The 12,893-nt window shown below is 45.6% G+C and overlaps 1 protein-coding gene across 2 annotated transcripts in view; it reads left to right on the top strand.

Moving 5' to 3' along the window:
- IQCA1 (IQ motif containing with AAA domain 1) overlaps positions 1–12,893 on the top strand; it is a 148,578-nt gene that overhangs the window by 109,000 nt on the left and 26,685 nt on the right. For both annotated transcript variants that reach the window (XM_032355253.1, XM_032355252.1), the window contains one exon: positions 2,743–2,942. In XM_032355253.1, the coding sequence (XP_032211144.1) occupies positions 2,743–2,942 (200 nt within the window). The remainder of the gene's footprint in view (positions 1–2,742; positions 2,943–12,893) is intronic.

Here is a 12,893-nt window from a genome sequence, read left to right as displayed (position 1 = left end):
ATGACCTCGGTCATCTGGGCTGGGCTCTGTTGACAATTCTGAAAGAGAAATCATGCTTTATTTGCTTAACTGCCTTTAAAATAATATGAGAATAGTTTGGGCACTTACAATATTGTTCCACTTTGACTTAGACCTACAGGCCAGAAATGGTCCCTTCCTCTTTTAATTTCATGTCAGAAGTAATAAGTGCAATTGGGGGTCAACATTAATTTTATATATATGAAACATATCATATATATAAGTGTATGATACTTCAGGGGTCCACAAAATAAATATGCAATATTTATGAGGCCCATGCAAATGAAACAATGAGCCCTCAACCCTCATCACAGTGAGATGGAAAACAGTAGAGCTGAAAGCACCAAGACCTAGCATGTTGTTACGGGAACTCCTAAGACGTCCTCGACAGGGGCAGTATGTTTGATCCTTGACTCCAAGAAACAAAATGTTGGATGTCATTTCCAAGCTGGCTTAAAAGCCTCAGAAGAAGGATATTCAGGGAACATCCCACCTGAATCCTTCTCTTGTCAATGAGGAACCTGAAGTCCCTACAGGCTGCTGACCTCCCTGGGCCCCAGAGCCAACAGGCATTTCTTCTCGGGACCTGTGTGTGTTTGTGTGTGTGTGTGTGTGTGTGTGTGTGTGTGTATGCAAGTCACAAACCAGCCAGACAGACAAGGACATTCACAGATCTGCCTTCAGGTGCTTCCTTTAAATTTCATAAATCTAAAATCATATCCAATGACAACAGGAACTGTGTTTGCTGGCACCGTGTTCAGGTCCCAGCCAACCTAGCCACTCCGCAGAGGACACTCTGTGTGGCCATTCTGTACCCTGGCCAGGCAGCAGAAGCATCCACTGGCCTCCAGAACCCCAAGAACCTCAACCAGGGCTCCCAGGACAAGGCATGAGCTTTCCGAGCCCACCGGGCAGATAAGGGAGCACCCAGGATGCATCTGGTCAGCGTTCACCCGCACACGCTCCCAGAAATGTGACTGCCTCCCAGAATGTGGAGGGAGAAGAAGGAGGAAGGCACTCAGCCAGCCCCCTTGGCAGATCTGCAATGCCAGCTGCCTTCCAGGGACCCCTAAAGCCGGCATCAGTCTACATCCCCAGCCCCTTGCTGTCCCCCTGCTATATCACTAGCAAGAATTATCTGCCACTCCCCAGCACCCGTCTGACCTCCCTCTCCAGGCCCACAGTCACTGTGCCTCCTCACCCAGCATCTTCTCAAGGGTCCCTGTGTCTACAGGGTCCAGTTCTGCTGCTTCCAAGGCCAGCTCAGGTGCCATGCTCTCCCAGAAGTCCTGCCTGAGGCCCCCATCCCCCGATCTGGGAAAAGGTTCTTCTCTGAACCCTCCGCGGCTTGCACAGATCTCAGCACTATTTGCCTCCTGTTCTGGTCACGTCTGCCCAGGTTCAACTCCCGTCCTAGCCATAAACTCTCGACAATAAGCCCTGAGTTTTCCCCACCAGCCCCTCGCCAGGGCCATGAATGCACCAGCCCCCAATACCTGTGCTGCACGGACCACCCAGTGAATGGCGTCCCTCTCCGATTGTGAGCAACAGAATGACTTTTATCGTATTACATTACTGTGCTCCTCACTGACCACAAATAAAGCCCGTCTGTGTCATTGCATTTTTTTTAAGATTTTATTTATTTGACAGAGAGAAATCACAAGTGGACAGAGAGGCAGCAGAGAGAGAGAGGAGGAAGCAGGCTCCCTGCAGAGCAGAGAGCCCGATGTGGGACTCCATCCCAGGACCCTGAGATCATGACCTGAGCTGAAGGCAGAGGCTTAACCTACTGAGCCACCCAGGTGCCCCCTGTGTCATTGCATTTCAAACAGAACTTGCTCAAAACCGGTTTCCAAGATTATGTTATGTAACCATAAAAATTATTCCTGATTATTTGAAAAATTCATTGTATCTTTTCACTTACCCAAGAAGAAAAAGCACAATAATAATTGTAATTTGGATATATATATTCCAGTTCATCAAAAAGTGCCCAGTGGCTGCCCAAAGCAAAGTCACATGATAGGAGATGTTTTGATCACAGCACTTTCCAGGATTTCATATCATAATTACTTCACGCCAGTGTGCACTCCACTTGTGTTCGGGATGGCAGAAGATGCTGGAGGCCAAGTCCCGCTCGGGCTGGAGGAAATGGACAGTGTGGCTGACCTCCGAGTGTCCGCGTGGTAACTCCAGGCTGGAACCGAGGGCAGATCAAGGAAGTCTGGCCACTACACCTGCCTCTTGCTTTTCCCTTTTCTCTCCTGAGAACCACTAAGGAACATTCCCAGCCCCCTTCTCCGGCTGTGGCTTCATGTCCGCATTCCTTTTCCTAAGCTTTCAAAGACTGCAGCTAGCAGAGAAACCACCCCCCACCCCCGCCTGAAAAAAAAAAAAAAAAAAACGCCAGAGGTTAGTTATTGTAAGAATGCTCTTTAGAATGATGAGTTTGGGAAAAATTCTAGGGAAAGGGGCAGCAGGGAAGGCATGTGCAGAATAAGCAGGATGGTTCGTGGCCCCCACCTTTAGCCCTGACGTACAAAATCAAAGGTGTCACCGCCCAGCTCAGACCAGGGATGTGCCTCCAGTTAGAAATGCTTTGGACACATTCATCACTGTTGCAGAAAGTGGGGTCACACGCTGGAGGAACAGCCTTGAGGGATGCTCTTTCCAGTGCCACTTAGCTTCTCTGCACAATTTTAGAGCCTCTGCCTCTACGTCTTATAGGTTCTGCAACAGTGCACGAGAAGGCTCCTTTGGTGAAATCCCTGCTGCTGGCAGGGCCATCGGGGGTAGGGAAGAAAATGCTGGTCCACGCCATCTGCACCGAAACGGGAGCCAACCTCTTCAACCTGTCCGCAGCCAACATTGCGGGGAAGTACCCTGGCAAAAACGGCCTGCAGATGATGCTGCACGTGGTGGTCAAGGTACTGGTTGCATTTCTTGTTCAGATTACATGTTCAGATCCTGCTGTTAACCCCCTTACGCCCATGAGCGCCGACCCTTGCGGATGATTCCCGAAGGCTGACACGCCCATCTCTCCTGTACCCCCCCCCCATCGCATCCTGCTATAAATCACTTCAACTGTGCAGCTGGCTGAGCATGCAACGGGCAGAAACAGCACCTTCCTTTACATAAATAACCCCTACTGTCCTGTCCAGATCAGCCTCCTCCCGCCGCAGGAATCCTCCCTGAAATGCCCCCACATGTCTCTGAAATCGAAAGCCACAATTTCTACCTCCAGCCCCCCTTCCTTTGGTAACAGTGTCAGCTACTTGCTAGGGCAGGGGTTGGGGGGCAGTTGTTCTTTCACACATGGCATGAGTCTCCAAGGTATGTGGTTCCTTGGGCATGTCTGCTCCTCACACAGATGATCCCAAGGAGCCTGCAGGAAGCTAAGCTGACCACAGGGGGTTCCATGCTCCATGATCTCTGGGCTGGAAGACAGGATACCCTAAAAGATGCATACACTACGCAGTCCCAAGATCTTAGAAGAGTTCTTCACTTCCTTGCATTTCTGTCTTATGCCAGGAAAATGAAGCGGTAAGACCCAATGACACTGTCATCCCTAAAAGCAAAGATTCTGATATCGTTTAGAAATGGGTAATGACGGTAATAGACAGGTGTGGATAGGTAAATGGGGAGATGGGAGATGGGGAGATGATATATTCACAAATGGATTACCAAGTTTTCAAGCATTTTATAACAGAATATTCATATTTAATGTTAAAACTGGACAGATTTAATTTTTATTTCATTGCATAACGGAAGGTTGTCTCTATGCTGTTCAATTCACTTTTAGTTGCTAGAATGCCAAATCAGCCAGCTTTTATGGCCTAGCAAGGACACCCCACATCTGGGGCACGGTGTCACCTGTGCATCAGCTCTCGGGGGGCTCTGGGGCTTATATGCAAGCAGTTGCCCATAGAAATCCTTCCTTTTCCACATGATGTTGACCCCTGGAGTGAGGCTGTGATGGCAATGGGATTTTGTTCTCTTAGCCTCATGGTCCCTACCCTTGTGACGGGTCGGGACATTTCCCATTCTCCTTTCCCCCGCTGCTCACCCTGCAGGAATCCCTCGAGAGAGAATCTTGAAGACCTGGGAGGTGGGAGGGGAGGAAGGTGGGCAGGGAGTAAAGACCACCGAGCTGTTTAATAGAGCCCTCCCCTCGTAGGGACCACCTGTGTCACCTCTTTACGGGACTGTTGCCTGTTCGCAGCCGGCCCGTGAAAAGCCCATCCTCATCCCATTTACAGATAAAGACAATGGGGCTCTGACAGGTTCAGTAACTTGACCAAGGCCATGAAGAGCATGTGGCTGAGCTGGGGTTGAAACCCAGCTCCTCCTCCTCCTCTTCGCCCTCCTGCACCATTTTTATCAAGGCAAAACTTATACAAGGAGAAATGCATAGATCTTAAGGATGCATCTTAAGTGCAAGCTTTGAAAAATGTACACAACTGTGTGGGCACCATTTTCATGGGTTTTTTGGTCCTCGTTTAACTTCTTTGAAATATGTGTTCAAGTCATTTGCCTACTTTTTACTGCCTGGTTGGTCTTGTGATTTGCAAGCGTTCTTTGTATATTTTCGTTACAAGATCTTTGCCAGACGTACATATTGCAAATATTGTGTCTTGTTCTGTGACCTGCTTGTTCATTTTCTAATTTTTTTAAGTTTCAATAATTTTTATTATATTATGAGTCACCATACAGCACATCATTAGTTTTTGATGTAGTGTCCCATGATTCATTGTTATGATTCATTGTTTGCGTACAACACCCAGTGCTCCATGCAATCCATACCCTCCTTAATACCCACCACTGGGCTCACCCATCACCCCATCACCCTCCCCTCTAAAACCCTCAGTTTGTTAACCGAAGGAAAAAAATGAAGGGGAGGATGGAATCAGAGGGGGAGATGAACCATTTTCTAATTTTTTTGTCATTTACTTGTCCTACCTCTTAGTGCCAAAGGGTGTGGAAACCTCCCACTGTGATCATAGAATTCCAAATTTCTCCCTCTCATTCTGTCAGTTTGTACTTCACAGATGTCGAAGCACCGTTAGGAGATATGTCCACATTTTGGATTGGTGTGACCTCCTGTTTGGTTATTTTATCGTTAGGAAAATATCGTTAGGACCCTTTTTGTCTCTGGCAATACTTCTCGTCCTGAGGTCCACTTCACTGAATACTAATGGAGCTCTCTTGATAACTCTTCTATTTTCAATGTCTTTAGAGTTAAAATGCATTTCTCGTAGGCAGCGTGTAGTTGAGTCTTGCTTTCTTCTTCAGCCTGACAACACAGGCCATTTAATTGAGCCTTTGCTCCATTTACACTAAATGCAGTCATCATCTGGTGGTGTTAGTTACTCCATTTTGCCGTTTGTTCTCCATTGCCCCATCTCTTCTTTTATTCTTCTGTTTGTCCTTTCCTGTCTTCTACTGGGTTAACTCAGTACTTTTTATTACTTTATTTGGATTCCTTTATTGTCTTTTTAGCAGTGCCTCTTTCTTCCTTTCCAGGGATTGCTCTACGGACTACAATAGTCATTTTTAACTTAGCACTGTGTATGCACAGTTCATATTATACTATTTTACATAAAATGAGAGAGCAATATAAGCCATTTGTCGTCCAGTGTCCTTCATGTTTTTATCATACATTTTACATCTAGAAATGTTATAAACACAGTAGAGTGGTACCATTTCTGCACTATTTATATTAAATAGTCATGTGTCTTTTAAAGAAATTAAATGGCGGGGGATGCAGTTTTATACTCATCTCCATATTTACTCTTTTTAGTGATCTTTGTTCCCTTCCACCCATCCAGGTTCCCACATGGTGTCATTTCCCCTGTAGCCGAAGGACTTCAGCATTTTTTTCAGTGCTGGTCTGGTGGCAACAAGTATTTTTTAGCTTTCTTTTGATTTATTTTTAAATGCCTTTATAGCACTTCCATTTGTAAAGTCATGTTTCACTGGATATAGAATTCCAGGTTATATTTCTCTTTAAGCACTTTAAAGATGTGATTCCATCTATCTTCTTACCTCTGTATTTCTGATAAAAAGTTATCAGAAATTTGAACTGTTCATCTCGTGTGTGCATGTGTCATTATTCTCCCGACATCATAAGTATTTTTCTTTATTTTGGTTTTCCTCAGCTTGACTATGAGGTACTTGGAGTTTTTTGTTTTTTCTCTGGGCTTAAACTGCTTGTGGCTCACTGTGATAATTGAATCCATAAATACATGTTTTATACCAAATTTTGGATACTTGGGACACCACTTCCTCAAATATTCTTTCTGCCCCATTCTCGGTCCTCTCCTTTGGGTGCTCTCATCACACGTGTATTTGACTGCTTGGTGTTGTTCCACAAGTCCTTCACGTCTTGTCCTCTCTAGTTTCCACATCAGGTAATTACTGTTCGTCTGTACTCAAGTCTGTACTCTGCATTTTCTTCTACCATTGCCAATCTGATATTAAGCCTATCTTGTGGATTTCTTTTGTATTTCTGACATTTTGCTTTTCAGTTATGGAATTTAACTTTGCTTATTTTTATAGATTTTTATTTCTCTCTTGCAATTCTCCATCTATTCATTCAATAGGACTATCTTTTCCTTTAAGTCAACTTAAGAGTTGCTTTACAGTTCTAGTCTGCAAATTCCAACACTGGGTCATCTTGGAGTCACTCTCTGTTTGACTGTTTTCCTTGACTGTGGGTCCCATTTTCCTGTTTATTCATATCGTTAATTACTCTTATTTGCATATTAGACATTGTGGATGATATGTTGTTGATACTCTGGGCATGCTGAGCTTTGTTCTGACAGGCAGTTATATTACTAGCTGATCAGCTTGAGCTTTTGCAAAGGTTTTGTTTTCCAGTTTGTTATTGTGGGTCTATTTCGGTTTTGCCCTTAGTCTAAGGTGAATCTCTTAGTCCTAGAACATCATCTTCACTTTAATGAAACTTAAATAGAAAGCCTGAGGAGTTTAATAAATGCCTTAAACTTGGCAAAGGCTAAGGTGTGTGCTTAGTTCTTCTAACTTTCTGGCTGTTGCTCTCCACTGAGCTTCTCGGAATCTTCCAGCGTGCAAGCACATTTCTGAGGCTAGCCAAGGATTTGAACATGAGTTGGAATTTAAAGCCCAGTAGCCTGGCTTATGACCTCATGGGCTCACCCACCAAGCCCCAAGCACTAAGTGCTTCAGAGGAAAGGTTAAAGAAACCTACCCTCTTGCTTCCCCCTGCCACCCCGAATAAACACCTAATTTTGTTGACATTGTCAAGTAACAGACAGAAGCACATAAATATTAAAATATTGGCATTTCATAAGCATCCATATATACCAGATCCTGTTCTAGCACGTCTCTGTGTAAATTAACTCATTCTGTCCTCACAACAACCTTAGGAGGGAAGCACTGTCATTATCCCCATTTTACTGATGAGGAAACTGAAGCACTGAAGAAGTTTTCCCTGGCCAGCAGTGCTGCAATGTGAGCCCACACAATCTGGGTCCAGAGCCACTGGGTGTCATCACTACACTATTCTGCCTCTGATTGAAGTAGGACTAGTTGAAGTGAGCCTCTTCTCCCTACTACTACATGGCTCCCTTGCTCCTGGTATGACCCCAGGACAGAGCCAATAGCGTGATCATGATGTGCTTTCTCTCAAGAAGTTATTGTTTCCACTGCTGAGAATTCATCTTGATATCAAGTAAGCTATCTCTGCATTTATTAGAATCATTGCATTCTGACATCATGTGGGCCCCAAAATGCTGAACATCCAATTTTCAAAATGTGGAAGAGTGTCTTTATCCACTGAGGCCCCTCCATGTCTAAGTGCCTGACACCTGCCTCATTAAGCCTCACGTTCACCATGTGTATAACCAATAAATGAAAGACGTAAAGGTCTCCGGAGTGGGTGTCATTCAATTAGAAGCCACATGCGGTGGGCCACTGTGTCCTGGCATGATTGACAGAACCGCTATCTGCATTGCAAAAAAAAGTATTTGCTTTTAATTAACCACAGAAAAGTAGGAAGTGATGCCTGTGCCGGAAAATCAAGGGCAGGAAGCCATAGTGCATTCCTGTGTTGTGTGAACCGTGGAGCGGGCTGCGCCTGGCACGCAGCAGAATCCGGTCTTCGGCATTTGCAGGAGAAGGTGAACTATAACAGAAGGGCCTGCTACTCATCACACCTCCTTGAAAAGAATTCCTATCTCTGAATTAATCTCCAGGAAGATAAGAATGCAACTCTTAGGAAACCGCTCCTAATCACCCTTCTGGCGGGTGGCACCTCAGGCTTCACCTGGCACACTCTGCTCGCCGGGAAACACCGTGGAAACAAGCCTCGGATTTGTTTCCATGGCCTACAATTCAAGTCCATTCTCTGATCATTATTTTTGGTGGGTTCCTTTGCTTTACACACAATAATGCTAATAGATTAACAGTTTGGGTAAGGGAGTTCCCTAAAGAAACAAGTTTACTATACAAATAAGCAACTATTATCTCAAACTCCCTCTTATACTAAAAGTGTACGTGGAAAAGAATACACATCTATCCAGCGGGGAAATATTAGAAATATATCTAACAATTAAGAAATGTGATAAAAATTTAGTATTGAATACATATTGGGTAGAAAGTTATTGAGGAGAGGGGCGCCTGCGTGGCACCATTTGTTAAGCATCCAACTCTTGGTTTCAGTTCAGGTCATGAACTCAGGTTGTGAGATCAAGCCCTGCACTGGGATCCACGCTCCACGTGGGCTCTGCTTAAGATTTACTCTCCCGGAACATCTCAGTGGTTCAGTCAGTTAAGCATCAGCCTTCAGCTCAGGTCATGGTCCCAGAGTCTTGGGATCGAGCCCCGCACTGAGCTTCTTTCTTGCAAGGAGCCTGCTTCTCCCTCATCCCTCGCTCTCTCCTTCTCCCTGCTTGTGCTCTCTCTCTCTCTCTCTCTCTCTCTCTCTCTCTGTGAAATAAATAAATAAAATCTTTAAAAAAAAAAAAAAAGATTCACTCCTCCTCTCCCTCTGCCCTTCTCCCCTGCACTCTTGTTCTCCCTCTAAAAGAAATAAATCTTAAAAAGAAAGAAGGAAGGAAGGAAGAATGAAAGAAAGAAAGAAAGAAAGAAAGAAAGAAAGAAAGAAAGAAAGAAAGAAAGAAAGAAAGAAAGAAAGAAAGGAGTTATGAAAGCAAGGCACCAGCCTCCTTGGGTCTTCATGACGGTAAATCAGGATGGAAGAGCAGGAAGGATTCTCATCTCGCCTGGAGTCTGACACATGAGAAGGAGTTTTATACACACTTTCCTTTTCAACCGCACCAATCCCAGATGAGGCAGGAATTAAAGTCTCCATTTTGCAGACAAGAAAAGTGAGGCTCAGAGTGCTTAATTTGACCAAAACTACAAAAGAACAAAGAGGCTGGCATCTAGAATTTAGCCCACATCTGACCCCAGAGCTGTCACCTGGCTCCCGACGGGCTGCTGAGGAAAGGAAGCCTCCGTCGTGCCCAGCCTGTGGCTGCCGTGCCCTCACAGTGAGTGACCCAAGGGCAAGGACATTCTTGGGTCAAAGTGTCAGCTGGGCACACTTCAGCATAAGAAGGTGAGGAATGGGAAGCTCCCACATGCTGTTGGCCCCCTGGTGGATTTCCATGACTTCTGGATTCCCTTGTCCAGCAAACTCTTCTCCTGAACTTCTAGTCCTCCCACAAGAAGGCCGAGAGGAGGCCCGCAGAGCCAGGAAGGCAGACCAGGCAGAGAACTCCTGTCTCGTGCTTCCGGTCTTGAGAGAGATATTTTCTTCTCCCTGTGGTCCTTGAGCCCTCCCTTTCCTCCAGCGATAGCCAGACCTAGAGAGAGGATGCCCCCCTACACCCAGTGGTGACGGGTCTAGACCACGTGGCCCATACTGGCCTACACATCTGGACAAAAAGAAGTTATGATGCTATTCGTGCCTTGGCATCACCCACCAGGGGCTCCTCATTGGGCTCACAGCCAACAGCCTGCGGCCACGTGCCAATAGATCTTGCCCAGATGTGCTGGTACAAACAGCTGGTCCAGGAGTCAGGTGATGGAGAGCCCAGCCAATTATGTTTCTATAGCTCATGGAAACCTATACTCCCAGTTAATAACCCAAACAGAGACATTGTGGTTGTTTGTGGGTGGTTTTTTGCAAACACACAGATGTGTAATAAATACAATAATTATGGCAGTCACCTTCACAAGACGGAATCCAATTAGGATAAAGCAAACACATACCACATCTGACCCCAAACCACAGAGCCGCTCCTATGAAAGAAGGGAGGAGTGGGGAAGACGGGACGGACACAGAATTTAGGAGCTCTGGTGAAGCACCGGGGATGAAAATAAGAGAAGAGAGGGACTGGTGACCCCAAGTCCCAAATGGGTTTGCCGTCAGAGGCCAGCTCACTATTCACTGTGTCATGGATATGGTTTCAGGTTGAGGAAGGGAAAGCCCATGGACTTCAGAATGGGTTTTTTTGGATTGGGCGAGTGGGGGGTTGTTTTGTTTTTTCCCATCTTTTTTTAGCACAGACTTTATATTTTAGAGCACTGTTAGGTTCACAGCCAAACTGAGCAGAAGCTACAGAACATTTCCACTTGCTTATGGAGGGCTGAGTGGACTCCGCAGGGGGGAGCGGGCCCTGGACCGTGGGTGCCCCAAGCGTTGTCTGTCAGCAAGGATGTGCAGACATTCTGTGGGCTATAAATCACCGTAAATACCGTGTCCATCTGTTCTTGTTCCCTGGAACGCTAATGGGGGTGGGCTAGGACCAGGGTCAATCCACAGGTATTAAAGGATTGTTAACCAATTTGGAAACACCAAAAGCAGGGAAGGCCTTGGGTGTAGCTAGATTGTGCCATGGGAAGTTGAGGATGGCCCTGCGCACAGGCGTTAACCCCTTTGCTGCTCAGAGTCAGCTCAGAAGGCAGTTTCCTGTGACGCCATTAGCCCTAGTATGGCTGAGAGCGAGCTGGGGAGGAGAAGGGCTCCAAAGGGAAGTCCAGGTGATTTGTAAGCCTGGTGCCTGCCAGCATTCAGACACCTACCGCTTGAATACAGCCTAACAATCAGCAATGACGTCAATGTCTTTCTGTGGCCAGCACAAACCCGATTCCCCATATGGCGTCTGCCACAGTCTATCAACTGGACCTGTATGTTGGCTCCCTCCTGGTCCTCTCCTCTGCCTCAATTTACCTTCCTTTCCATGCAGGATCAGCCCACCTGGGCTCCTGACTCTTTAGCACACCTCTGCACTTCTTTTGAATATCATTTATGGTTTTCCCAGCTGACACCCAGTGAAGACTTGAAGTAATTTCTGCAATCTCATAAAAGTTAATGCAAGGAAATTGAAATATTAAATATTTTTAAATAGTGGAAATACAGAACAAAATGTGCTCACATTTTCAGTACTTAAATGGAATCCAAGTGACTCCAGTCTGGGAACATGTGCCTCCCCTCTCCCCAAGTAACCCACACCTCTCCAGCTCCTCCCCAGCATGGCAGCAGCTCACGGCTGGCTGCCTCCTTGTGCCCAGCACCGCCCATTCAGACAGAGAAACTACACGTTCTATGCAGGCAGGGACCATGTCTCTCCGTCCCCAGACGCTCCTGTCTCCCAACACTGAGCCTGATACATCACAGCTTGATCTCACCACAGCAAATGGTTGGATGGATGGATGGTTGGATGGATGAATATGTGGGTAATGTGTGGATGGTACAGGGGTAGATAAATGTATGGATAGACAAAGGAAGGGTAAACAGATAGAAGGATGGGTGGGTAGATGGATGGTTGGACAGTGGATGGATGATGCTTGGGTGGATGAAAGGAAGGATGGGTGGGCAGATGTGTGGTTGGATGGTTGAGCGGGTGGTCCTTTTCTATTTGGTAAACTGAGACTCAACAATTGGGGGGAAAAAATAACTGGTTTTTCATCAGTTTCTCTAAGGCAAGCAAAGTAGGACATTTTCAGAGAGAACTTTCAAAGCTTCCAAGAGTCATTTGGGCAAATCATATTGGTAATTCAAGCATGCCAAACACAAACAATTTTCACTGTGGAGCCATCATATCGTAACCCAAGAGAATCTCATTCTGACGGTGAATGTTTGACAGTGTTTCTTTAGAGATTGCAAAAGATCAAAGCCATCAACCTCAGGTAGAAGGAGAGGTCTTTAATTGATCACTAGAGCTCCCCAAAATTTGAAAAAAACATTCATTGGTGGAAGTCCCATCTTCATTCCAGAACGGACGGAAAACTGAAACCCTGAAGTTAAATGTGATAGGACTAAAGAGCCCTCTACTGGCAGCTGAAGCAACCTGCCCGGTGGAACTTCTAAAAAGTTCAATTATGAATTAATTACATCTAATTACCCAGGACCTCAAACTATCTGTGGGTAATTTAAATGAAGGCTTTTCATTGCTAAATGAAAATCAAAAGAGCAAAGGATACCATTTTTCATTAACAAATTGGCAAAGAGGTTTTTATTTTTAATACATCGTTAAGGAGAGACGTGTAGAAAAACAGATCCACTTCTCCACGGCTGGAGAGGGTGTAAGCAGAGACTCTCCAGGAAGACAGGTTGGCAATGCAGGTGAAAACGTAAACAACAAGCCTTGAGACCCAGCAGCTACAGATGTGGCCTCGTTCTACGGAAAGCAACCATCATGTGTCCCCCAAACTCATCGAACCACTGTTTAATTTCATAAGAAGGCAGAAACCGCCCAAAGGTTCAAAAACAGGAGGGTCAATCAATAAATTACGGGACTTCATGTTAAAATGATGTTGGAGAAATAAATTTCACACTGGGTAAGCCAGAAGGTAATGCAGGAACAGTGTGAGGAACAATCTGATTTGAT

Source organism: Mustela erminea, chromosome 8 (assembly GCF_009829155.1).
Source record: "Mustela erminea isolate mMusErm1 chromosome 8, mMusErm1.Pri, whole genome shotgun sequence".
In the NCBI taxonomy this organism is placed as follows: domain Eukaryota; kingdom Metazoa; phylum Chordata; class Mammalia; order Carnivora; family Mustelidae; genus Mustela; species Mustela erminea.
The sequence above is the reverse complement of the archived record's forward strand: the minus strand, read 5'-3'. Positions and strand labels throughout refer to the sequence as shown.